The 25,101-nt window shown below is 40.7% G+C and overlaps 1 protein-coding gene across 4 annotated transcripts in view; it reads left to right on the plus strand.

The window, feature by feature from the left end:
* SDK1 (sidekick cell adhesion molecule 1) overlaps positions 1-25,101 on the plus strand; it is a 584,684-nt gene that overhangs the window by 121,779 nt on the left and 437,804 nt on the right. For all 4 annotated transcript variants that reach the window (XM_035130977.2, XM_035130978.2, XM_035130979.2 and 1 more), the window contains exons 2-4: positions 6,588-6,747; positions 18,212-18,318; positions 24,326-24,473. In XM_035130977.2, the coding sequence (XP_034986868.2) occupies positions 6,588-6,747; positions 18,212-18,318; positions 24,326-24,473 (415 nt within the window). The remainder of the gene's footprint in view (positions 1-6,587; positions 6,748-18,211; positions 18,319-24,325; positions 24,474-25,101) is intronic.

The following is a 25,101-nucleotide window of genomic DNA, read 5'->3' on the forward strand; positions in this document are numbered from 1 at the left end:
ATTGTTTTATAGCAGGGGTGAGGAACTTGCAGCTGGAGTTGGATTACAACTCTAATAATCTCTGACCATTGGCTTTGGTTGCTGGGGCTTGATAGGAGTTGGGAGTCTAACAACATCTGGATGGCCACAGGTTGACCATGCCTGCTCTAGAGAAGGCATGTGACCACTGGCTATATCAGCTTCTAAGTTTATTCTGCACTAAATTATAAAGTTCTCATTCAGAAGATTTCTTGGAGATTTCTATTTCCCAAGAGGGAAGACCTGGGAGTATACAAATTTCACTGCTTTTTGCAGGTTTCTGTATTGTTTCAGAATCCTCTTTTGACCAGAATGTCTCATAACAGAGATAAAATGATCCCATGGGGGTGAACTGTGGTCTTGGGCCATGTATTCATGAAAAGATGTATAATACAGAATGGTGGATATTCGAAAAAGCTGACCACGATCACTAACATCTGGGATTAAGAGACTTTACTTCTTGGAAATTAAAAACAATCAATAGTGTGCCTGCTATTCCATAACCAACATTTAATATCTTGTGGTTTCCATCTGGGGAAACAGTAGAAATGTTCCTAGTCGTATTTAGGTGTATAAGGTAAAGGTAAAGGGGCCCCTGACCATCAGGTCTAGTCGTGTCCGACTCTGGGGTTGCAGCACTCATCTCGCTCTATAAGTTGCATCTTAGACCTTAAACAAGCTGGCGTTTGTCCGCAGACAAGCTGGCGTTTGTCCGGGTCATGTGGCCAGCATGACAAAGCTGCTTCTGGCGAACCAGAGCAGCACACGGAAACGCCGTTTACCTTCCCGCCAGAGCGGTCCCTATTTATCTACTTGCACTTTGACGTGCTTTTGAACTGCTAGGTGGGCAGGAGCTGGGACCGAGCGACCGGAGTTCACCCCATTGCAGGGATTCAAACCGCCAACCTTCTGATCAACAAGCCCTAGACTCTGTGGTTTAACCCACAGTGCCACCTGGGTCCCAGGTGTATAGAGGGAGATAAAATACTTAGTAAACTCTCAAATTGTTGTGAGCCAGGGGAATAGGATTTAGAATTGTCATGGTTGTGATAACCTTTTCAGATTGAAATCTTGCTTATTTTCCATTTTGTTTGAACTCAGTTTGAGTGTATGCTGATTAGTTAGTGTAACTTATAAATGGATGATTTGTACTTAATGTGAAAAACAAATCTAAAGGCGGTACAATTTCTTGAAGGGTTTATATCTTACAGAGCATCAGATTGTTTTATAAACTTTAAAACTGTATTCTTTTAAGACTGCTTTAGTAGGTCTATTAAAATTAAACTTCTAATAATATTGAATTTTGAGGAAAATTTTCTTACAGTGCCATTTGAATTGTAGAAGTTCAGGTCTCAGATGGAGTTCTAAATAATATCCAATGACCTTAAACTTTGACGAGTACAGCTGGAGTTGCCAGGTGTACTTATATCTAGACCTGAAGGTATTGTTCAGTAGGTGCTTGACTAGGCAAAGGCAGAATACCAAGACTCCCAGAATTTAAAATCATACTACCTGCCAGTTGCAGGAATTGGTATTGGTCAGAAGCTTATTTTCCTTCAATTCTGTTGAGGCATCACCAGGTTTATAGTAGCTCACCAAGTTAAGTTGCATCTTAGACCTCAATATTTCCTGTTCAAACCATGGAGCTGAAAAAACCCTTGTTGTGGAAGGTTGATCTGTTCTTCAGCACAGTAAAACATAATGCAAGTATTTCAGCTGCAATTGTTTAGGACTTATTTTCAAGCTTTTTTTCTTTTTACTCATCAGCTGTAGAGAGGCAAGTGCCCAAAGGCACCGAAAACAGCTTTGTAACATACAAGAAGTGTTGGTTGGGGGACAGTAAAAGAATATGGGGAGAAGATTAAGCTAGAAAGAAGAAACAGGAAAATATCCCCAGAGTGGAATTATCTTTCTATTAACGTAGGTGTTGGTATAAACTAACGAAAAAGGATAGAAAGAGATAATTTGGTAACTATTTGGTTTTTAGACATCAGTTTCATTGGATAGCTCAGTAGTTTCCTAGAGGGCAGAAAAGCAGACTAGTGGATTTATTCTACAACTGCCTTTCACACATGCTGGCAATTCTCATTGATTTGAGAGGACCCTGGGGCAAACTTTACTTACTTGCTTATGGGCTGCAGCATGCAAACTGTTCATAATTAAGTTATATAAAACTTTTATGCCTTTTTCTCCATAGTTCTGAAACGTACTGTGGGTGGGTTTTTTTTATTAAAACAAACCATTTTTCTGGTAGTTTTAAAGAAAAATGTTACTAACAGAAGTTCTTTGATAATAGTTAGAGGTTTTGCCATGGGCATCAGTGAAGCCCGAATTCTCTTTCAGAGTGTACTAAGCCTGGAGCAGTGAGTATTTTCCTTTCAGTGCCTGTATCCTAAATTCTATTAGAAAGATGGCAGTTCCACACTGAGCTTGACTTGCCCACTCCTACACCCAGGAACCTCTCTTCTCAAACTCTGCTCCTTCTTCACCCATAATGTCCACTGTCGTTTTGCATCCTGGAAGAGGAGACTGGGGGCAGATCTTAGACTCCCAGCTCCCACCCTTGGAGGAAAGACTTACCCTTGGCTAAGGAAATCCTATATGTTATATTAAAGAATTTGGTGCACGGCACATCAACAGAATCTAGCTCCCTCTCACCTGAAAATAAGGGATATCCATAGCATTTTTATTTATACAGACTTGTTACAATTTTTATTATACTAACAGTCTGGAATGCATTACCAATGTTTCTGGCCCACCTTTCTTTTTGCGTTGATATTTCATATCTGTTTTCTGTGATTTTGTTTATGCTAAAAATAAAAATAATCTGACTGTGTGCAGGGGGGAGACAGAAACTCTGTTTGCATAGAATTCTGCCTGAAACATGGCCTTTGTGCTCAAACTGGATTTATTGCTGGGAACCAGGCAGAGGGCCTTCTCGGTGGTGGTGCTTGCCCTGTGGAACGCCCTCCCATCAGATGTCAAAGAGAAAAACAGCTACCAGATTTTTAGAAGACATCTGTTTAGGGAGGCTTTTAATGATTAATAGATTATTTTATATCATTTTTCTGTTGGAAGCTGCCCAGAGTGGCTGGGGAAACCCAGCCAGATGGGCGGGGTATAAATAATAAATTGTTGTTGTTGTTGTTGTTGTCACTCATTTGCCTTGTAAGAGCACCTGGATTAGCTGCTGCTCTTGCCTAGCTACTGTGTTTGTACTGTTTAAAAGTTTAGTACTTTACTTTTAAAGTAATCACCTCTTAGGTGGGAGACAGGACACAGGGATTGTAATGAGTCCTGTAGAGACATCTTGGCAAGGCAAGTCAGAAGGGGCAGAGGAATGGGACAAGGCTGTGGAACTGGATCCTGGGGTGGAGGCCAGTGGTTGGGGAGGTGTTGATATGTATGTTGGGGAGGGATCAAGCAGGTTATTGAGCTGAGGTCCTGCCTCATTACTATTGGACATCCCAAGAGGTGAGGAGGAGCTGCCTGACATGTCTTTGGCACTGCCTCCCATCATAGGAATGCACCTCAGCTCCAGGAAGGTGCCTGAAGATGAGTCAGACAGTGAACCAGCCTGGAAGAAGAAGTGGGCCAAAGGACTTACTGCTGAGAGGACACTGGGCCATAGGCAAAATCAGATGTTGTGAAGCAATATTACTGGAATAAAGCCTGACATATAGCTGACCAAATGTTAGTTGGTCCCTTCTTTGAGCCCTCTGCTAGGTATGGTCCATGGAAGGTGTGAAAAATGCCTCCTTTGATGTGCCCCTTCCCCTGGGGCAGAGCACAGTATTCTACTAAAGTCTGTTCAACAATTATTATTATTTTACACTTTCCTGTATTTGAAGTTCTGACCTCAAATATAGTTGTGTTTATACCCTCTGGTATAATATGTGGTGCTAGGCTGTTCTGCTTCTTGCATTCACAAGAATTAAATCCAGTTCATTAAACTCTCTTTAGAAAGTTAGAAAAGTAAGCTGGGATGAAATGATTATCACAGCAGGACATGTCTCACGATAAATGAAGAATTTTGATAGCAGCTTTGAACAAAAACATCCTGTAGAACAGCAAGATTAATGTGCCTTTCAACATTGTCTTTAACCAGACGGTCTTAAAATTACTTTAAAAAAAAGAAAAAGAAAAAAAATCCGCTTTGGGGTTTGAATGAGAGAGTTTTTAATAGTGTGCAAGTGTTGGATATATTTTTGAAACTATCATCAACCTATGGATCAAAATTGCTAACAAGATTCCATGATAGGAAAGCACAAGCAGGAACTGGAGAATCAGTCATATCATAAAAAGGCTCTTCTTCAGCAGGGAGAAAATATCAAAGAGTATTTTTTTATTCATGCTATGCCCTGTTGCAGTTTTTTACACATCAATAGGAAAAGGATCTAGCCAACATTATGTATGATCTCATACCAACCCAGCAATAATTACTATATCAGTCCTTCCATTCCAAATCTACAACCAACCAACTTTTAAAATTAAACCCATTCCAAGCCTTATTTAGTGTAAGGCTTGTTCAGGAATGCGCTTCTAAACACATTTTATTTTTCTACAGTTTATATGAAACATGCAAAACTTAAATTGGTTGGTTGTATTCAACCAAGTTCTGCTTGGAGTAGACCCAATGAAATTAATAGAACTAAGTTCTAAGAAGAATCAAATATGCACACCAGAATGACTTTATTCTGTTAGGAAGTGAGTACCTTTGCCTGAGTATCAGGAAACATTAGCAACTTATGAATGTGTTCTTATGCACATTTATTCAGAAGTAAGGAATGGAGCATACAACTTACTTCAGTCTCGGAGCTGAATGTGTTGGAGTACATAGCCTGCTAAACAGCAGTTCCCTGTGGTAAATGGTAAACAACTCCAGTAGCTTTAGGTAATATCAGATGAACTTTGGATCCAGTGCTATTTAATTTAAACAGCAAACCTGAATAGTTTTTAACCTAGTTCAACTGCCATGCCCCCCTCATGGAAATTATTGTGCTGGGTCATATATTTAGACACTTAGACTCTATCAGCTCTATCAGCTTCCCCAACTCTTGCTGCACAATCTTATGTAGTCTTTTGTGCAACTAATCTCTCATTGTGTGCAGATAATAAGTTTATTGTGGTAAAACTTTTAATAAAATTGCATTTATATTAACACATTTGAAATTATAAATACAAATCACATCTTTGCATTGCAAAAGAAAACAATGCATGATAAAAAACCATTCAATAAGATATTACTTTGTAACAGCTTTATATATTAACATTTTCATCATATGTGAGTGCTGAGTATAAACAATAAAGTTTAAAAGGATTGTTACATCCTGCTTAACTTGGGCCTTGATATTTGCAGACAATACTGTTACAAAACCATAACAGAAACAGTTTAATTACATTATTGGGCCTGGATTTAATTCACAGCTTAAACTTAAAATAATTAAATTGAGAGGGTGAACCAAGTGTCAGGGACCCAGTCAGCAAAACATCGCATAGAGTACATGGAGTTAAATCTTTATTAGCAGAAACAAGGCTAGCTCATGTGTACCAGGCCTAGTGAGCCCAGCAACTCTTTGATACGATACGATAATCTTTATTATGACCCTGGACAGCGCTGTTCTTTCCCCAACCGTGCAACTCCCAAACCACACACACAGACCATGTTAATACACTTTCTACAGTACAGTGGTAAAATGCCCTCAACAGGTCCTTTGAGGGATTGTTTTTCCGGAGGATTCTCTGTACCTCTTGCCCCCAGCTGCCTAAATCTGTAAGATCTCACTGGAAGAAGCCACCACCATGCAACCTCAGTTGCTTTAGCCTGCCTCATGGGCAGGCTGGTACTACTGGAAATACTTACTGTTTTTGTGATTAAATTAATTTCAACAAAAAAAAATCCTTTCTTAAAACTCGACCAGTAGTAAATAGGTACACTACTGTTGGAAACCACCCAGAGTGTCTGGGGCAACCCAGTCAGATGGGCGGGGTATGAATAATAATTTTTTTGTTATTGTTATTAGTGAAGTAGTGATGGTCACCAACTTGGATGGCTTTAAAAGAAGATTAGATAAATTCATGGAGAATAAGGCTAACAATGGCTTTTAACCAGGATGATTTTGCTCCATCAGCATGATCAGAGGCAGTAATGCTTCTGAATGCCAACTGCTGGAAACCGCAGAAGGGAGTGCTATTGTCATTGAATCCTGCAGGTGTCTGTGAACCACTATGAGAACAGGAAGCTAGATTAGATGGGCCATTGGCATACCCTGATCCTGCATACCCTTCTTGTTCTTATTTGCATAGAAGTTAGATTATTAGAGTAGCAATATGTACATATGTGTGATATGTATTGAAACACCTATGATGGTAAGATTAAATAAAGATTTTGGAGAGGCATTTTCTGTCTGTTCTCTTTGGTTGGTGTGAAATTCTAGGAGGTACCTGAGCCCTTTCTAGAAAAATCAAAACCGGAAGCACTTGATTTGTAGTCTGTCTTGAAAAAGAACATAGAGCAATTTCACAACCTCGTTCCCTCATTTTGACTGTATTTTTCTATCCTATTTCAGATGATGTTGCACCCTATTTCAAGACAGAGCCAGGTTTGCCCCAGACTCACCTAGAAGGGAACCGCCTTGTGCTTACATGTTTGGCAGAAGGTAGCTGGCCTTTGGAATATAAATGGCTGCACAATGGCAGGGAAACCACGGCCTTCACCAACGAGTACACGTAAGTGGCTTTTAGAATACCAATCTATAGATTATATTTTTCAGCATTGTAATGAGGAAAGATTTTTATTTTTTTATCAATGCATCACAAAAGAACAAAATGAGTAAACACGCAATACAGTTAAAACTTAAGACAGTAGAACTACAGTCATACCTCGGTTTAAGTACGTCTCGGTTTGAGTATTTTCAGTTTACGTATTCCGCGGACCTGTTTGGAACAGATTAATCCACTTTCCATTACTTTCAATGGGAAAGTTCACTTCAGGTTAAGTACGCTTCAGGTTAAGTACGGACCTCCAGAACCAATTACCTTGGGTTAAGTACGCTTCAGGTTGTGTACTCCGCGGACCCATCTGGAACAGATTAATCCACTTTCCATTACTTTCAATGGGAAAGTTTGCTTCAGGTTAAGTACACTTCAGGTTAAGTACAGACTTCCGGAACCAATTGTGTTTCTAAACCGAGGTACCACTGTATCTTATGGGCTGCCTTTATGATATCTCATAGAATTGTAGAATTGTAGAATTCAAAGGGATCTAATACAACCCCCTGCATTGCAGTTCCTTTCTTCTAATACATTATACATACCCTCCAACATTTATCTGATGAAAATAGGGATGTCTCATTCCACAACGATAATTTTACTATTTATACCCTACACATCTTGCCCCAGCCATTCTGGGCAGCTTCCAACATATATAAAAACATAATAAAACATTAAAAATTTTTTAAAAAACCTTCCCTATACAGGATTGCCTTCAGATGGCTCAGGAGTCGGATAACTCCTTACCCTCCAACATTTCTCCAATGAAAATAGGGACACCCTAAAGAAAATGGGACATTCCAGGATCAAATCAGAAACTGGGACGACTTCTCTAAATCAGGGACACCCCTGGAAAATAGGGACAGTTGGAGGATCTGCATTATAGACATTTTTTAATCAAAATAGATATTGTTATGAAAGCCTATATTGACAGATTACAAATTTGTAATACTAACAGATTACAAATGTTTAAACAACTAAATGCTTGGCAAACAAAGGGTCATTTGTCATTTTAGCAGTGCCTCCTTCAAGTAGGCAGGGACTACCCCCTCTCGAAAGGAGGCATTCATCACCTCCCTGGCCCAGCCAGCTGTCCCATCCCTGTAAGTTTTTATCAGCCAAAAGGGGTAAAGGTCCAGAATGCAAGTGGTTGCCCTGACTGATCCAAGCACCATGTCTACATCCTCAAGCCTTGCTAACAGAAACTCATCCGACAGGACTAGACAGTTCTCTGGACACCTTTCGAGGTTCATCTGCTTTAATAGTGGAGTCAAGGTCCCAGTGGATGCAAGTGAAGAATTGGATGCTGGACTAGATGAGCCTTTGGTCTGATTCAGCTGAAGGACTCCTCTTATGTTGTCAGTGTGATTCACTGTGGGAATCACAGGGATGTAGTGATTTGTTCAGTGCATTCCATGGCAAACTGCTTGCATTTGAACTTTCTGTTCCTACCAGAACATAGTCTGATGGAGATATGCATTTTGCCATATCACTTTATGTCTGGACTGTATGAGCTTGGTATCTGTGTGGAAACTGTTCGCTGAGAGGTGGCATTGCATAGTGGCTACAAGTATCAGCTGTGAGCTAAGATTTCTCAGCTTCAAGCCATGAATTCAACAAGTGGTGTTAGATAAGTTTTGCTTTCTCAGGTCAGCCCCATACCTGCCAAATAAAATTGTCAAAGCCTCTGTTTGTGTAGGAGAGAGTGAGAAATGTCATGCCTCTGTCTTAGCCCTAAACAGCCTTGGCCCAGTATACCTGAAGGAGCGTCTCCACCCCCATCGTTCTGCCTGGACACTGAGATCCAGCGCTGAGGGTCTTCTGGCAGTTCCCTCACTGTGAGAAGCAAAGTTACAGGGAACCAGGCAAAGGGCCTTCTCGGTAGTGGCGCCCGCCATGTTGAACACCCTCCCATCAGATGTCAAAGAGATAAACAACTATCTGATGTTTAGAAGACATCTGAAGGCAGCCCTGTTTAGGGAAGTTTTTAACGATTGATGTTTTAATGTATTTTTAATCTCTGTTTGAAAGCTGCTCCGAGTGGCTGGGGAAACCTAGCCAGATGGGCGGGGTACAAATAATAAATTACCGGTATTATTATTATTATTATTATGCTTGCATAAGAGTGACTCACTGGGCAGAACAAGCATCTCTCGCCCTTCAGCCCTCAGTCAATGCAAAATAAGCTTCCATTGCCAACCAGCTGCTGATGGCTGTGATGTGCTTGGAACACTCAGAATGCACTTATTGTTTGCTCAGTACAGGATGTTATGTATGGAATTACAATTTAAATTGCTATTTAGGGTAACAGTGTCTACTAGCTTGATTAATCACAGAAGAAAGCATGTCTGTAATTTTTATATTTGGTTGATCAATGGGGGTGCTTTACTGCAGTCAGCAGCCAAAAAACTAAATAGAAACCCACAACTCTGATGGACACCAACAATATTTGGGAGGTGTAAAAGAAAGCAGTACAGAAAGGTGGGCTAGGAAAGAGGATAGGAAATAGAACAGGCCTTAGAATGGAGATTGTTATACATCCAGCATCTTGCATTACTTAATATTATATTATAATTCTGTAATATAAAAACAAGTAGTGTACTGCTACATATTGCTACCGAAGGGACATACAGAAGACCTTTCCTTTTAAGTGCTGCCTGCTGCACTTATATATTATACTTCGTTTTTTAAAAAATATCCTTAGGTCACCATGAAAAACATATTTATTTTGTTTAGGGTTTGATTAACTTGTTTTGAATACTTGAAGCATTTGTCTTCTACAGAATATGCATGGTAAGCTAATCAAAATTTACTATAAAGTTTGAATAAATATATTGCTATGAATATTTCAGGTATATTATTTATTTCTAATTGCTTGCCAAAAACCAAAATACACTCTGGATGTTTTTGTATTTATATGCAGGGAATTGAATTTATTCATTAAGATGAAATCACTGCAGAGAAAAATGTATATTTTCTTTTGGTTGAATAGCATTGGGCTATATCTGGCCTCAGTCTCATCACATCAACAAGCTGCATGTTCAAATCCTCCCATATTGCACACCCCAGATCTTGGTATCTTGTTGTATGGCAAATATTAAGGGCTCTAGAAAAAGATGGAATATCAGTGGGAAAAGGGGGCGTCCATGTCTGGTTACCCTCTGCATGGGGGACGAGGAGGAACCTGACAATATGCCATTTGCCTTTTGCCTGTATCCTGGACGTGGGTGTTATGTATATGGTTTTCACCCAGGGCACATGTTCCGGGGGTATACCACAGAGCCAGGGCCCTAGGGGTAAAGAAAAAGAGCCAGGGCACCAAATCAAATGCATTTTCAGCATCCAAGGAGAGCAAGTCTAATGGCAATGTGCTAGTACTGTTGAGTGCTACTAGATCAATTACAAGGTGGAGCTTATCTACCCTTTGATGGTGTCGTATAAATCCAACCTGGTTTGGGTGGATTAGGATGCTCATCACTTCCTGAAGCCTGTCCACTAGAACTGCTACCAGGATTTTGCTGTCAGTGTTGATTAGGGAGATTTAACTCACAGAGTTTGGGAGTTTGCCAGGTTTTGGAATTACAGAAATTTGTGCTACGTACAGAGAAGGATGGGAGAGTGAGGATCTTTCCGAAGCGTCCTAGAGCAGTGGTACCTTGGTTTAAGAACAGCTTAGTTTATGAACAACTTGGATTAAGAACGCTGCAAACCTGGAAGTAGGTGTTTTGCTTTGTGAACTTTGCCTTGGTTTAAGAACATGTTCCACTTCCTGTTGAGTGTGTTCCATTTGTAAATTGAGTCCCCCGCTGCTATGGGAAAGCACGCCTTGGTTTAAGAACACTTTGATTTAAGAACGGACTTTCGGAACGGATTAAGTTCGTAAACCAAGGGACCACTCTAAACAGAATGCAGTTTGGGAGTTAATAAGTCAAGATGAGACTTTGATCACTCCATAGGAAATCTATCTGGGCCTGGAACCTTAACAATACTCATTTGCTTCATTATTCTGTTTATTTCCTCTCTTCTCAGGGGTTCTTGCTCTGCATCTGTGTGAGTTCTAACTGGGTCGTGAATTTGGATATTTCTGTTTCTTTAGCCATAACATTCCTTTATAAGGCAGAGTGCAAGTTAGAAAATGGTTGCATAAGCACTTTTCATAGCTGAAATGTTATTTTTTGTTATATCCCATCTTATTCTCCAGGGAGCTCAAGGTGGCAAACATGGTTCTCCCCTTCCTCATTTAATTCCCACAACAACCCTGATTAGGCTGAGAAGTAGTGGCTGGCCAAGTGGGGGTTCAAACCTAGGGTTCCCAGGTCTTAGTCCGACACTCCAAATATTTGGAAAGTTTGCTGCAAGCATTGAAAAGGCAGGACTGAGGAAGGAATGTGAAGCATTTTCTGCATCTTCCCTGCTGAAGAGGTTCCCTCTATTCTAAGGGGAGCAGCTTGCAGCATGAAGAACAGGAACAAAGTGAATGATAACAGAAATGCTCCCCAAGGCTCGTGCTCTGTAATGGCCCCAGCCCCGCCCATTGCAGGGGTGTATGGACTAGAGCCCCGGAGCCCCAGGATTCCTTTAACAGAATACTTCTATGTGGAGCAGCATTTTAATGAGGGGTAGGCACCTCCATGCCATACCCCTCCACCTACCAGAATTATTAACCAATGCTTAACCGCCAACCTCGGTTCGAATCCCTGTGACGGGGTGAGCTCCCGTTGCTCGGTCCCAGCTCCTGCCAACCTAGCAGTTCGAAAGCACGTCAAAATGCAAGTAGATAAATAGGAACCGCTATAGCGGGAAGGTAAACGGTGTTTCCATGTGCTGCTCTGGTTTGCCAGAAGCGGCTTTGTCATGCTGGCCACATGACCTGGAAGCTATACGCCGGCTCCCTCGGCCAATAATGCGAGATGAGCGCGCAACCCCAGAGTCGGTCACGACTGGACCTAATGGTCAGGGGTCCCTTTACCTTTACCTTTAACCGCCAACCTAACAAGTTGTGACGATTTGCCAAGCAGTAGGCAAAAACCAATGGCAACAGCCAATAAGCCAAATGGCAAAATTCCTACTGGGCCCTTGCAAAGCAACCGACCCCATGAAAGGCAAAACAACGTCAGGCTAAACCATTAGAAAAAAGGCGGTGGGTGGGAGGGAGATCCGAAGCACTTTGCAAAGTGAAACTAACTGCTGGACGCTGAGGTTTTAAGGAGCCCTTCCTGTCAATCAAAATTTGCTACATGCTTATTTCCCCAGCAACCCAGAGGGGTCCTATCACACACACTCCCTCTCAATCGACACTACTCCCAACCCAGGGAGATGTCTTTTTAATCCTTCCGCAATCCGCGCTCTCCCTGATTAGAGAACGTGTTTTGCTATTGGGCCCTATACCTCAGCACACCAGTTTATAACACTGAATGCCGAGGAGGAACATTTTATAAACTAAAAAGTTCATTTGGCTAAATTAACTTTGCAAGCACTTGAAATTACTAAGCATGCCTTGTAGTTTCTCTTTTAAGAAAATGCCAACTGATTGTCAAAAGTAGGGATGGTGGAAAAGTTCATTAAAAGTCAGTTGAAGAGCTAGCTCCTTCAAAGCCTGCATGCTTGTGCAGAGCTCATGAGCAGTCTTCAATACCAATCTTATGATAAACTTTTCACCTCAGACTTCTTACTCCTCACTGTTCTTAATCTCTGTGCTTAAACTCATAACTCTGCTTGGCACTCTGCCATTGTTTTTGTGCACAGACATACACAAGACCCCTTTTTTAAAAAAGGCAGATTCTCTCTACTCCTGTCAGCAATCAGCAACGTGCATTGCCCAAAGCAGGAAAGCTAGGAAATAAACAGTCTTTTATTTCTTATGGGTAGGTGATGTCATGCGTTTATTTGATTTACAGCAATGCACAATCTTTTCTTCCATTAACCCCCCCCCCGATCTATTACCCATTCAGAGACTTAATCTTATGCTGAATTAGAAATGTTTTGTATTAGTCTGAATGTTCAACATCTTCTTCCGAAAATATTCACTTACTAATGAACTTTGCTTTTAGGCAGCGGGTATTTTTTCAAGGAAAGCCAAGGATAATTAAATGCATTTTTTGCATTTTTACTACAACAATATATTTTGTTTTATTTTGTAAATAAAATGAGAAGGTGGTCAGATGATTCTAACTGTGCCATGGCTTGCTTTCCCAGTACATCATGGTAAACTAAAAATTAAATTCAATGGAAAAGTCTTATAGTGCTGGTCATGTAGCTTTGTTTAGACTCTTGTTGTCCTCCAAATACAGTATTTCTTTGAAATACTAAAATTATTAGTATTTTTAAATTATAGTAAAACATAATCCCCCCTGCATTGCAGAGGATTGGACTAGATGGCCCTCAGGGTCCCTTCCATCTTCTATGATTCTATTTTATTGTAAAATAAAATATTGTCTGGAGAACTCAGACAAATATAACAACAGTGTTAAAAGATTAAGGATGGATGGGGTTGGTATTTTAGGTAATCCTGTCAAAGAGGAAAAGGCTATGGTAGGGGGAAAATAATGTTATTTGTTTAGGTGTCTGTCCCCTGCAGGCAAAGAAAGGATCCTGTGGTGAAATGGCTGGCTGAGGCAAAGAGGACTGGAGCGGGGAATGTAAATAATATGTAGAATTTCAAATAGCAGGTGGGAATGGCAAAGCAAAACTATTTATTTTGTGGAGGGGACATTAACAACATTAAAACAAATGCATATAATATTACAGAACATGCAACACAGAAACAACCTTAAAAAGCACGCCATTCTTCTCTATGCCGTTCCTGTCTGCCCTGGGAGGAGATGGCTTACATTAGAGTTGACATCAGTCATGGCATTTTCAAGCTGCAGCTCAATGGTTTGGGCTCAGTAGACGAAAGCTTGGCAGCAGAGCCTAGTTCACTGTCGATATACCTGCTATAGGCTGAACCTGTGCTGCTAAAGTGGACTCAGAATTCACACAAACCAAGCTAGCATGACAACAACCAAGAGCGGTATGAACACAGGCACACAGCAAGCCCCAAGCAAACTCTTGGGCTGGGCTGTTGTTTCAGTTTTTGTTGTGTATGTGTGTCAGTGGTTGTTGTTGTTTGTAGTTTTCTTTCAGTTCTTGCGATTTATGTGGAAATTGTTTCATTTGGATGTGTATTTTTGATGTTTTATTTATTGTTTATGACTACTTTTGTTATGTTGCAATTACACATTTTTTCGTGTTGTGAGCCACCTTGAGCATGGTTTGAACTGTGGAAAGGTGATTTACAAATAAAATTATGTATAATTTTGACCAGAATTTCAAACTTTATGTATAAATTTATGTATAATTTTGACCAGCTGACAAATGTCAGTTTCATGCTGTTGTTTAGTCATTTAGTCGTGTCCGACTCTTTGTGACCCCATGGACCAGAGCACGCCAGGCACTCTTGTCTTCCACTGCCTCCTGCAGTTTGGTCAGACTCATGTTGGTAGCTTCGAGAACACTGTCCAACCATCTCATCCTCTGTTGTCCCCTTCTCCTTGTGCCCTCAATCTTTCCCAACATCAGTCAGTTTCATATGTTCATGAAAAAAAAGTTTTAATCCATATTGGAGATGCCATCGAAAACTATAAAATGCATTCCAGTCTTTGGGAAGCCAGATTTTGAATTTGGGCACTTAAGACATGACAGCCCTCTTCTAGCCATTGAGCTCTGGAACAAAAAGGAAAAGAAATGCTAGAATCATTTCCAATGTTTCCATTGATATTTTCACTTATTGATGTACTATCCATCTTCTGTCTTAGATTTTCTTAAGCAGCAAGCCTCTTCTAGGCTGCTCCACTCAAAACAGATTGTCCATTTTCCTAAATTGCTTGCTCAGATCTGCAGAAACTTTAAGTGTCCTTCTGGCTTTCAGACAATGGAAATGCCTTTTTCTCTCTTGCATGCAAAATCACTGGAAAACTATTATTGGGAAACACTGTTAACTTTTGAGGAAAACTTAGCATTTAATACATTTTACACCCTTTTATGCAAGTTTCAAAGATACTATGCAACAATGGCAAGAGCTTGGACCAAGAGAATGCTCTGAAACCCAATGATATTCAGCAAATACTATCCAGTTGCAAATATCCACTTTGTGGGCAAGGCATTCAAAAGGGTCATGGAGATGCAACTGCAGGCATTCTTCAAGGAAACTGAATTTTTAGACCCATCTCCATTTGGGTTCAGATTTGAATCTGTCTTGGTAGCCCTGATGAATGACCTTTATCAACTTTTGATGCCATTGACCATTTTATCCTCCTAGATTGCCTATGGGAAATGGGTATCAGGGGCAGTGGTTCCAGTCTTAACTCCAGGGATGCTTTCAGAAGGTAGTACTGGATGCTCCTCAGCTTCTTGGCTTTTGAGCTATGGGCTGCAACAGGGACTAGATTGCCTCTAATGTTAACATCCACATGAAGCTGGTAGGAGTAGTTATTGGGAGTTTGGGACCAAGGTGTCATCAGTATACTGATGATACCCAACTCTATTTCTTGGTAACATCTGAATCAGGAATGAGAGGCCCTGAACTGGAGTCTGGATGTAGTGGTAGTCTGGATGAAGCTTATAAACTGAGTCTGAAACTGAATCCTGTTAAGAAGGAGGCTCTGTGAGTGAGTAGTTCCTGGGCCTGGCAAGTTGGTAAGTTGCCTGCCCTGGATGGAGTTGAAAGAGCAGGTGCATAGTTTGGATGTGCTCCTAGATTCAACACCCAGGTACAGGTGTCCTCAGTGGCTAGGAGTGACTTTTACCAACTTTGATTGCTATGGTATGTGCAGACTTCCCTTGGGGTTGATCTGCAGGCTGCAGCTGGTGGAGAATGTGGTGGCTAGGTTGCTTGTGGGGGTTAATGCCCACCAGCATATAACACCCTGCTTGTGGTATTTGCACTGGCTGCTAATTTGCCAGCGGGCCATGTTCAGGGTGTTGGTACTAACATATAAGTACCTACATAGCTTGTGACCACATTACTTGACAGACTGCCTTATTCTTTATACACCCAGTAGATGTCTGTGGGAGATTCTCTCTTGCTAGTTCCAAAGACCACAGAAGCCCACTCTGCAGTAAACCAGAGCAGGGCTTTTAGTGTGACTGCTCCTGTCCTGTGGAATAGCATCCCTGTCTAGAAATGACAGGTGCCCTCTATCTACACTTTCCAGAAACTGTTGAAGACATTTTTGTTCCAACAGGCTTTCCCAGCTGGGTAAATAAATGGGTCTTTACCATGAGAGTCCTTGGTTTGTCATTCTGTTTTTAATTATTTTATGTGAAAATCACATCAAGATAGTAGTTTAGAAGGTGTTTAATAAATCAGTTACACTACTACTACTATGCTATGTTGTTATAAGGTAACCCTGGATGGTTAAGTCCAGCAAAAGGTGACTATGGGGTTGCAGCACTCATCTCGCTTTCATGCCAAGGGAGCCGCTGTTTGTCCACAGACAGCTTTCTGGGTCATGTCGCCAGCATGACTAAACCGCTTCTGACACAAGCCACAATGGTACCTATTTATCTACTTGCACTGGTGTGCTTTTGAACTGCTAGGTTGGCAGAAGCTGGGACAGAGTAATGGGACCTGACACCGTCGCGGTGATTCGAACCACCAACCTTCTAGTCGGCAAGCCCAAGAGGCTCAGTGCTTTAGACCACAGCTCCATCCACCTGTTGTTATAGCTAAGCAGCACTCAGCTTGGCCAAAGTCTGAATTGAAGATCTGCCTGAGATCTCTGTGAAATACACTTTGAGCTTTCCAGGAGCACAATGTATGTGATTTATTAAAACAGAAAATGTTTTCACGAGCAAAATAGTAAGGTGTATTGGGTGAACTGTTTTAGTCTTAAGTGCTGCTACTATTGCTACGTCTAAACTTAGTTAATAATTGTTAGGGTTACTGAGAATGTATAAGAACTTATTTGAATAATTTTAAAAGACTATAGAGATATACACTAAAACAATGTAGAAACAGAGGAATCTGCCTTATACAGTCAGACCATTGGTCCAACTAGCTCAGTATTGTCTGTATTAGGGCAATAAATAAATATATTCGTGAAAGATAAATAAATTTACATAAATAAATATTTATTTATGAATGTAAATGTATTAACTTTCATAACTTTTGAATTAATTAATAATTGAGTTGTTCATTGGTGAATTCTTTGGGGAAATAAATGAATTTTTGCTGCATTTAATTTTATTTTGGCGCATTTGCAAATTCATTTAAAAACATTACTGAGCTTGTAATAGATTTTTGTCATTATGTATTTTCTCAATTAACAGAGTGTAACATTACAATAATCAGGATGCAGGCTTCCAAAAAAGAAAAAAAGAGTTGAGGTTAAAAATGGGTGCTTGCAGAGAAACCACCATTATATAATATTTTACTGCTTTGGGCTTGTTACTCATCATCTGGGCTTGTGACAATCTCACTGAAATGCACTGCTGTAGTGGATTTATGTGCTCTTCTGATTTTGACTTTTCCAGGGTACAGATTGAAGTGTCATAAGAAACCATGAAAATTGGTTTAACCAGAAATCATGGCAAGATGCAAAAATTAAACACCCATATACTGGCAATGATGGCTCTAGAGAACTGCCTTCAGCTCTCTGCATCCTACAGAAGGGAGGAAATGCAGATGGGGCAGAGGAAGGCAGAGCTGGCAGGATGTGTATTTGTGGAAGCCTATTGAGAAAAGGAAGGCAGGACTCATCGGGATCATTTTTCTTAATCATCCATTACCTTTTTTCAGTAGTTTTATGAGTTCAGATGATTGTGCTATGTACTTTTTTTTTAGACTTCAAAAGTGGGGATTTTATGTTGCTGAACATCTTTCCCAATATCATCACTTAGATTTCTGTTTTGCTTCTTGTCACAACTGGACAAGAAAGTTGTGGAAATAAACTTTGTATTTCCTTTCTTTAAAAAAGAAAAAAAGAAATTTGCTTTCCTGCCTTGTAGATGGAGGAATATTTGAGTGCTAGAGGATGCTCAGATATATCTCTTTATGGTAGTATAGAATTCAATTTATTTATAAATGGTTCTTTAAGAGGAAACGTGATGTAATTCATCTCAGTTTTTCGTGTATACTTTTTCGTACAGCATGTTGTAGAATCATGCAAAAAAGAGAAAAGAACCGAGGACTGATAAATCATGGGCAGGGCTGGCCCAAGACATTTTGGCACCTGAGGCAAACCACCCAATGCCCGCATCCTGCATGAGAGAAGACAGAGTGAGTGAAGATCTACATCAGGAACAAGGGAGGCAAATAAAGAGCTACATTGGGATCTGTTGCCCCTGTGGATCCTGCTGCCTGGGGCTCAAACTGTTTTTGAGAACAGATATCAAAGTCCAAGTACATGTTATAACTGTGATATATCTTTCTGTCTTACAGGTATGTTATCCCATCCTTGCAAAGATCTGATGCTGGTTTTTATCAGTGTGTTGTGAGGAACAGAATGGGGGCACTCTTGCAAAGAAAATCCGAAGTTCAAGTGGCATGTATGTATGATTGGCATTTATTTCAAAAAATTCCTAATAAAATCCCAGCTCATTTTTGCTGGTTAAAATGTCATAGTCATTTTCCTGACCATTAGCTCAGGCCAATTCTGTTGTCTCAGAAAGGAATAAAGTTGTACCCATTTCAGCTCCCAGAGCATGCTTAGCATGACATTACCTGGACATTAATTCCATCTTCCAAATATATCAGTTTACAATACAGACAGTTGTTATGCCTATAGTTTGGCAAGCTAAAGACCACCAAGGATAAGCTGCCCTTTAATGTGAAGAGGTTAGGAAGCTGCTAAAAATGCACATACAAAGCACCCAAAAGAGAGGTCAGGTTTAAATTCAGGGTACTCATGCCTGGAAATTAATGGGTTGGTTGACAGTCAACTACTCCAGTAAAACTGAGTGAGCCAACTCATTCAGGGCTGACACATCCAAACCTCTGATTGTAGAAACTGCCAAGCTTGACCTCTGATTAAGTGCTTGACTTTTACTTGGACGTAATTGTTGATTTTCTCAATTATATAGATGCCAAGACATGTGCCTTGTAAAATGAGTTTGATTTCATAATCAGCCAATGCTTTGGTTTTTTATGGCCAATATTCTCTCCAAACTTAAAAAAGTTTCCATCTGATCTCTGAAAAACATGACTGTAGATATAAATTAGTGTACAAATTCTAAACTGTGGTTCAGTTGTTAGATTTCCTTTAAGATTTTCTAGCAAAAAACCCTGTGTCAGTATTTCTATTTCACCTTTCTGCTCATTCAAGGGGCATTCAAGGTGACTCACAAAGTAAATTGTCTTCCCCTCCCAGACAGATGGTGAAGAACAAACAGCAGCTCCTCTGGTTTTTCTCCATTTCATTTTCCTACCTAAGCATGACTAGGCAGGGCTGTTTAGGCCAACTTTTTTGGTTGTTTAGGCCAAAAACATTTATATCTACTGAAAAGCTCATTAGCTAGATAAGCCAACTTTTCAGAGAGCAGTTGCTGAAGACTGTACTGGGTAGCTGGGGTTTATACTGTTCAAGGCTCAGATTATTTTGCAGAATGGAGGGCATTTGCAAAATAATCTTCATCCTCTGAATTATTTCTGGTGCAGACTGAATGGGGCTTGCTCCTCAGTATTATTAATCTTCAGTCCAACCAGTGTTGCAGCTGTCCTCCCTCTCTCTCCCCCTCCCCCTCTCTCCCCCTCCCCCTCTCTCCTGCCTTGTTTCTTTGTAGTTCACATTATGGATCTTAGCTTAAAATCAGCCCAAACTGGTTGGACTGGAGCAGTGGTATTTAACTCCCTTTCCCTGTGTTGTTTCCTCAATCTAAACTATTCCTCCCAGTCACCTGAAGGTGAGAAGGGAGGCCTTACCTTGTCACACACACTCATTGAACCTCAGAACCCCAGGTGGATGAGGGAGTCTGGCCTCAAAGGAGGCCCCAATCTCACCCTCTGAACTGCAGAGTCCAAGAAGGGAGCCCCGGGGCCGACCCACAACCTGAAAGGTGCCTAAAGGGTGTCACCAGGCTAAACCAATCTTTCTTTTCCTGCAGATAAACTGCCAAAAGTGACCAAATCTAGATGATTAGCCTATTTAAACAACACAGCAGACCAACTAACACTCTATCCTGCTATTGAGTATGAAGTAGGTAAATTTTCCCAATCTGCATTTTTGCAATCCAAAATGCGGATTGGGGGAAAAACCCTACATGGCCCCCCTAGTGGTGACCCCAAAGCACACAGGGTGACAGCGAGGGAGAGTGAGAGCTTCCGCAAACTAAGAGACTGGAGGAAAAGGAGATTGTCCCTTTTATAGGGTTCAAGCCCTGCCCCCCCATTGGTGCCAAGGATTTTCCCACTCTGCCTCGCTTGCAAAAGTGCCCAGCCTTCTAGGCACCATCTAGGCCTTTTGGCTGAAGGTTCTTCTTTCCATACTGGAGAACTTTGAAACTGGATTTTTTTTTGAAAAATTAATTTGCATCAGTAAGTCAGTAAATTTAGAAATTATGTCCCAATATTTGGTATTACTGGAGAAGAATAGGGAGAGTCCTTCCCATGGAATTGAGGCATCTTCAGTTAACTTCTTCTGTTAGTGGAAAATTTTATCCACGAGTTCCATATCATTATCTGCCTGTGGAGAAGACAAGTAGAAATATCACAAGTAAGATGAAGTTTCACTGTTTGTTTATACCTTACACGTCTCTGTCTGAGACTTTGATTATTGTTCCTCAGGGCACTTAGCTGGAAGGTCAGCAACAGTGGCTGTCATTTGATAAATGGCAGGAAGATGAAGTGGGTGAATGGAATTCTTTATTAGACATGACCATTTACAAGGAAGTGATTAAATGGAGAAGATAGGTATCATGAGGGGAAATGTGCTGAATTTATTTTTCCTGCAGTTTAATATTAGCATCAAGAATAATAATGTGCAATGCTGTATGAATTGGCCAAGCAGCCACCCACTCTTCTAGCTAGTCATCATTTAATTCCTGTTCTGCAGATATCATGCAACACAGACTGGTTAAAAAAGCTACTGGGACTGTAAAATATTAAAGGTTTAACCAAAATTGGATTTGGGCAGAAACTAGTGGTGGGGATATCTTAGCCATATTTGTTTATTCTTTATTTATTTATATACAATTACAGTGGTGCCTCGCTTAACGAATACTCTGCTTAACGAAATTTCCGCTTAACAAAAGGTTTTTTTCTAGTGGAGGTTGCCTCGCTAGACTAATTTGTTTTACGAAAAATTCGTCTAGCGAATCGCGGTTTCCCATAGGAATGCATTGAAATTCAATTAAGTCAGGAGAAAAATGGCAGATTTTCACAGCTCTCCTGGCAACACCGCCGCAGCCCACCAGCCAATCACTGTACTAGGAGGGACATCCACAGGCCACCCACACAGAAAGAGTCCATGAATATATAATGTAGATGCTCTCTCCCCAGTACACCTCCTGCATCGCAGCAGGCAAAGCACAAAAGGACACCACTGCGCACCCACACCAGCAGCCCCAGTGGGACAGCCAGAAATGACCCAGGCTTCCCTCCAGGCAGTTAAACATAAGAATATAAGAATAGTCTTGCTGGATCTGGCCAATAGTCCTCCTTGTCCACCATCCTGTTCTCACAGTGGCCAACCAGATGCTTGTGGGAAACGTGCAAATAAGTGGGACTCAAGCTGAGGAGTTTTCTCTTCCTCCCGTGGCTTCCAGCAACTGGTAATCTGTCTTTCCTCAAAAACAGTCAGTTCCCAAAGGCCTGTTTGTGGAAGGACAGCAAGAGGGGAGGCAATCTGACTTATCTAGGGAGGGAGTTCCAAAGCCTGGTAGGAATGAGAACAGGATGGGTTCCTATGAGGGAATATCTTTCAGACAGCTGAGCCATATGGGGCTTTGTAAGTCATAGCCAGCACTTTGAATTGTGGAGATGTTGTCATGTGTTCCCTATAACTAGCCCCAACCAACAATGGCTGCAGCTCTTCAAACCAGCTGAAGTTTCTGAGCACTTTTCAAAGGCAGCCCCACATAGAGTGTGTTACAGTAATCCAAACAGGATGCAATTAAGGTGTGTGTCGCCATGCTTCTAGCTTGCAGTGAATTACATTTGAGGTATTTTTCTATAAACGTCAAAGTTTAAATTCATAACATTCCTGGAAAAACATCACCAACATTCTTAGGCAACCTTTATGGCGCAGACCATCATTATGCCCCTGAAATAATTAGCTGAGTTGTAAATTAATGCAGACAGAAACACATAAGAGTTGCTAAACAATTCTTAATTAGAAAATGTCTAAATTGTGAAAGCTAAACTGATCATTTAACAACAGGGTTAATTAGGACTACTAGCATGGTTCAATACTTCTTTTTAAGTAGGTAACCTGATTACAATAGTAAACAAAAGATGCAGACTTTGCGAACTATATGCAGTTAATTATTTTAATCCTAGAAAAATCACACCGGTAATTAAAGCCTCTTCAGAGTAAGACCCTCCTCTCAGGAAGGGAGGGAGTTTAGGGGAAGGAAGGGAGTTGATGGGAGTCAGATGAGATTGGGGTGTGGTTCCAACAGCTCCACTCAAAAACTCCTAGGTTGGAAGAGCCACTAGACTAGAACAATGTCTGTGTGCATCTCCTGTCTATGTTGAACCTGCCCATGGATTGCTCCATCCTGGCCTCTTGCCTGCCCCTTTGTTGTGCACTCCGTTTGCTAGGATGGGTCATGTAAACTGCTTTGGTTGCTGCCCCACTGATGTTGCTGCTGGCAGGCTCCCTGTTTACTTTGAAGCCCAGTAGTAACAGGACATATGAGCCAAGCTGGCAAGTAGGCTCTTTCTCTCAATTTCCCCATTTTCAGATGGGTGTCTACTGCGGAAAAAGAGACACTGAGGTCCAGCTATGAGGGGCTTCCTGTGGTACCCTCACTGTGAGAAGTGAAGTTGCAGGGAACCTGGCAGAGAGCCTTCTCAGTAGTTGTGCTCACCCTGTTGAACACCCTACCATCCTGTGCTCACCCTGTGTTAAATAATTAAACAATTAAATGACTTTTCGTAGAAAGCTGCCCTGTTTCAGGAAAAACATAATGTTTGATGTTTCATTTTGTCCCTTTATATTTTGTTGGAAGTTGCCCAGAGTGTCTGGGGTATCTCAGTCAGATGGGTGGGATATTATTATTATTATTATTATTATTATTATTATTATTATTATTATTATTATTATTATTAACAGGTAGGTAGCCGTGTTGGTCTGATGCAGTCAAAACAAAATAAAACAATCCTTCCAGTAGCACCTTAGAGACTAACTAAGTTTGTCATAGGTATGAGCTTTCGTGTGCATGCACACTTCTTCAGATACCTGAAGAAGTGTGCATGCACACGAAAACTCACACCTATGACAAACTTAGTTGGTCTCTAAGGTGCTACTGGAATTATTATTATTATTATTATTATTATTATTATTATTATTATTACTATTATTATTATGGTGCCGCCACACCATCTTTCGAAGTGATGAAGCTTGCTTCACACTTTATTATTATTTTAGTATTTATCTACTGTATGTCTCAAGGCTGTGTCCAGGTGGTTTTAGGGTGGCATGACTGGTAGTTGCACTGGGCACTGCACTGCAGGGGGCACCAAATGCTGTAGAACAAAACATGAGATGCGTGCATGAGGTGTGTGTGCACCAAATTCTAGCCTTACTCAGGGCGCTGAAGTTTGAGAGCTCCAAGTCCACCACTGTCGGTGTGCAAGATATAATGGAGCAACAACAACACCAAAAAAGTCAAAAACATTTTAAAAAAATAAAAAGATGAATTTAAAAACTACAGAAAATAGATACCCGTGGCAGAAATTTAGGCACCCGATCCACCGATGACGTTAAAATTAACGTCAATAGTTTTTATCACTATTGTCACTATTATTATTATTTTCTCCTTTTAACTTTTATCCTGTATAAACATCTGTTGCTTTGATCAGTGCTGCTGTTTTGTTTTGGTAATGTTTATTTCTGGGTTGCATTCTTGCAGTGGAGAGGTGGGATAGATTTCTATTAAAATAAAGATACCTGTTACTTGCCCAAAGTCCCCGTGAAAGAGCTACCATAGAATTGCAACGTACTGTAAAGCTATTTTGCTTACATGCGCCTTAGGAGTGTTTTTGTATATTGCAAAATTACATTTTAGAAGCTCTTCTGCTGTTAAATGTGTCAATTTTCAATTGGGGGAAAAAGTCAATTGCCTGTCCAAGGAAATGCAAGCATGCCTTAGTGCTGACGGAGACATTTCTTGGGTGTCCTCCTAGAGTCACTGGGCTTTGCCTCATGCCTCGGTACACACCCGCAAACTTGCACTCCTCAGCACTACCCCAAGGTTGTTATCTCTTGCTGCTTAATTATGGCAATGCCAATGACTGCTATAAAACATAATTATTATTCTCTGTGACCCCTTTTAAAAAATGAGGCATCGTGGAAGATGAAACTTCTGGGTTTCTTAATGTAACTTCTCTTTGCAGACATGGGGAATTTCCAGGATGCGGACCAGAGGAAAACAGTGTCTCAAGGGCAAGCCACAGTCCTAAACTTTCCACACATCACAAGCTACCCCAGACCACAAGTGACTTGGTTTAGAGATGGGCACAAGATTATACCAAGCAGCAGAATGTAAGTTAAAATAAATTATTGTTTGAAACATGACTAATTGCACTTGATAATGCTGCTTACACATTAAGCACCCTAATTAAGGTCTGGAGATAATAAAGCAAGCTGATGCATCTTCTGTATAGTGGAGATAGGTGGGTGTTTGAGGACTGGGTCTAAAATCCTTCAGCAGAATAATTTGTGTGATGATAATATTTTGGCCTGCTCCTGTAGCAGCCTGATCCCTGCTCTTTCTAACCATTGTCTTGTCATGCTTTTAGGAAAGCACACAATTATCCGACTAGCAATGATTTCCGGTATTTACTTATAAAATGGGGTTTTGCATACTGTGCTGCTGTGCTTGATATTCTTTTCTTTGACAATGAAATGGCAATTAGTTTTTGTTTTCTTTTATACTCTTTTACCCTGCAATGACAGTGGTTTTTTTACCTTTGGTCTAATTAGCACTTCACCCATTCATAGTGAAACAGTTGCACTCTGATTACCTAACCATTGTCTCTAGGTGTACCAATGTTCTCAATTTTGACACATCTAGAATGCCAATCTGATTTTAACTTGAGCTTTACCCTTCCTGTTAATTAGGGTATTTTAAGGCATATTTTATTCCTCCAGCATTTCCCTTATGTAATTT

This window comes from Zootoca vivipara, chromosome 14 (genome assembly GCF_963506605.1).
Source record: "Zootoca vivipara chromosome 14, rZooViv1.1, whole genome shotgun sequence".
Lineage (NCBI taxonomy): Eukaryota > Metazoa > Chordata > Lepidosauria > Squamata > Lacertidae > Zootoca > Zootoca vivipara.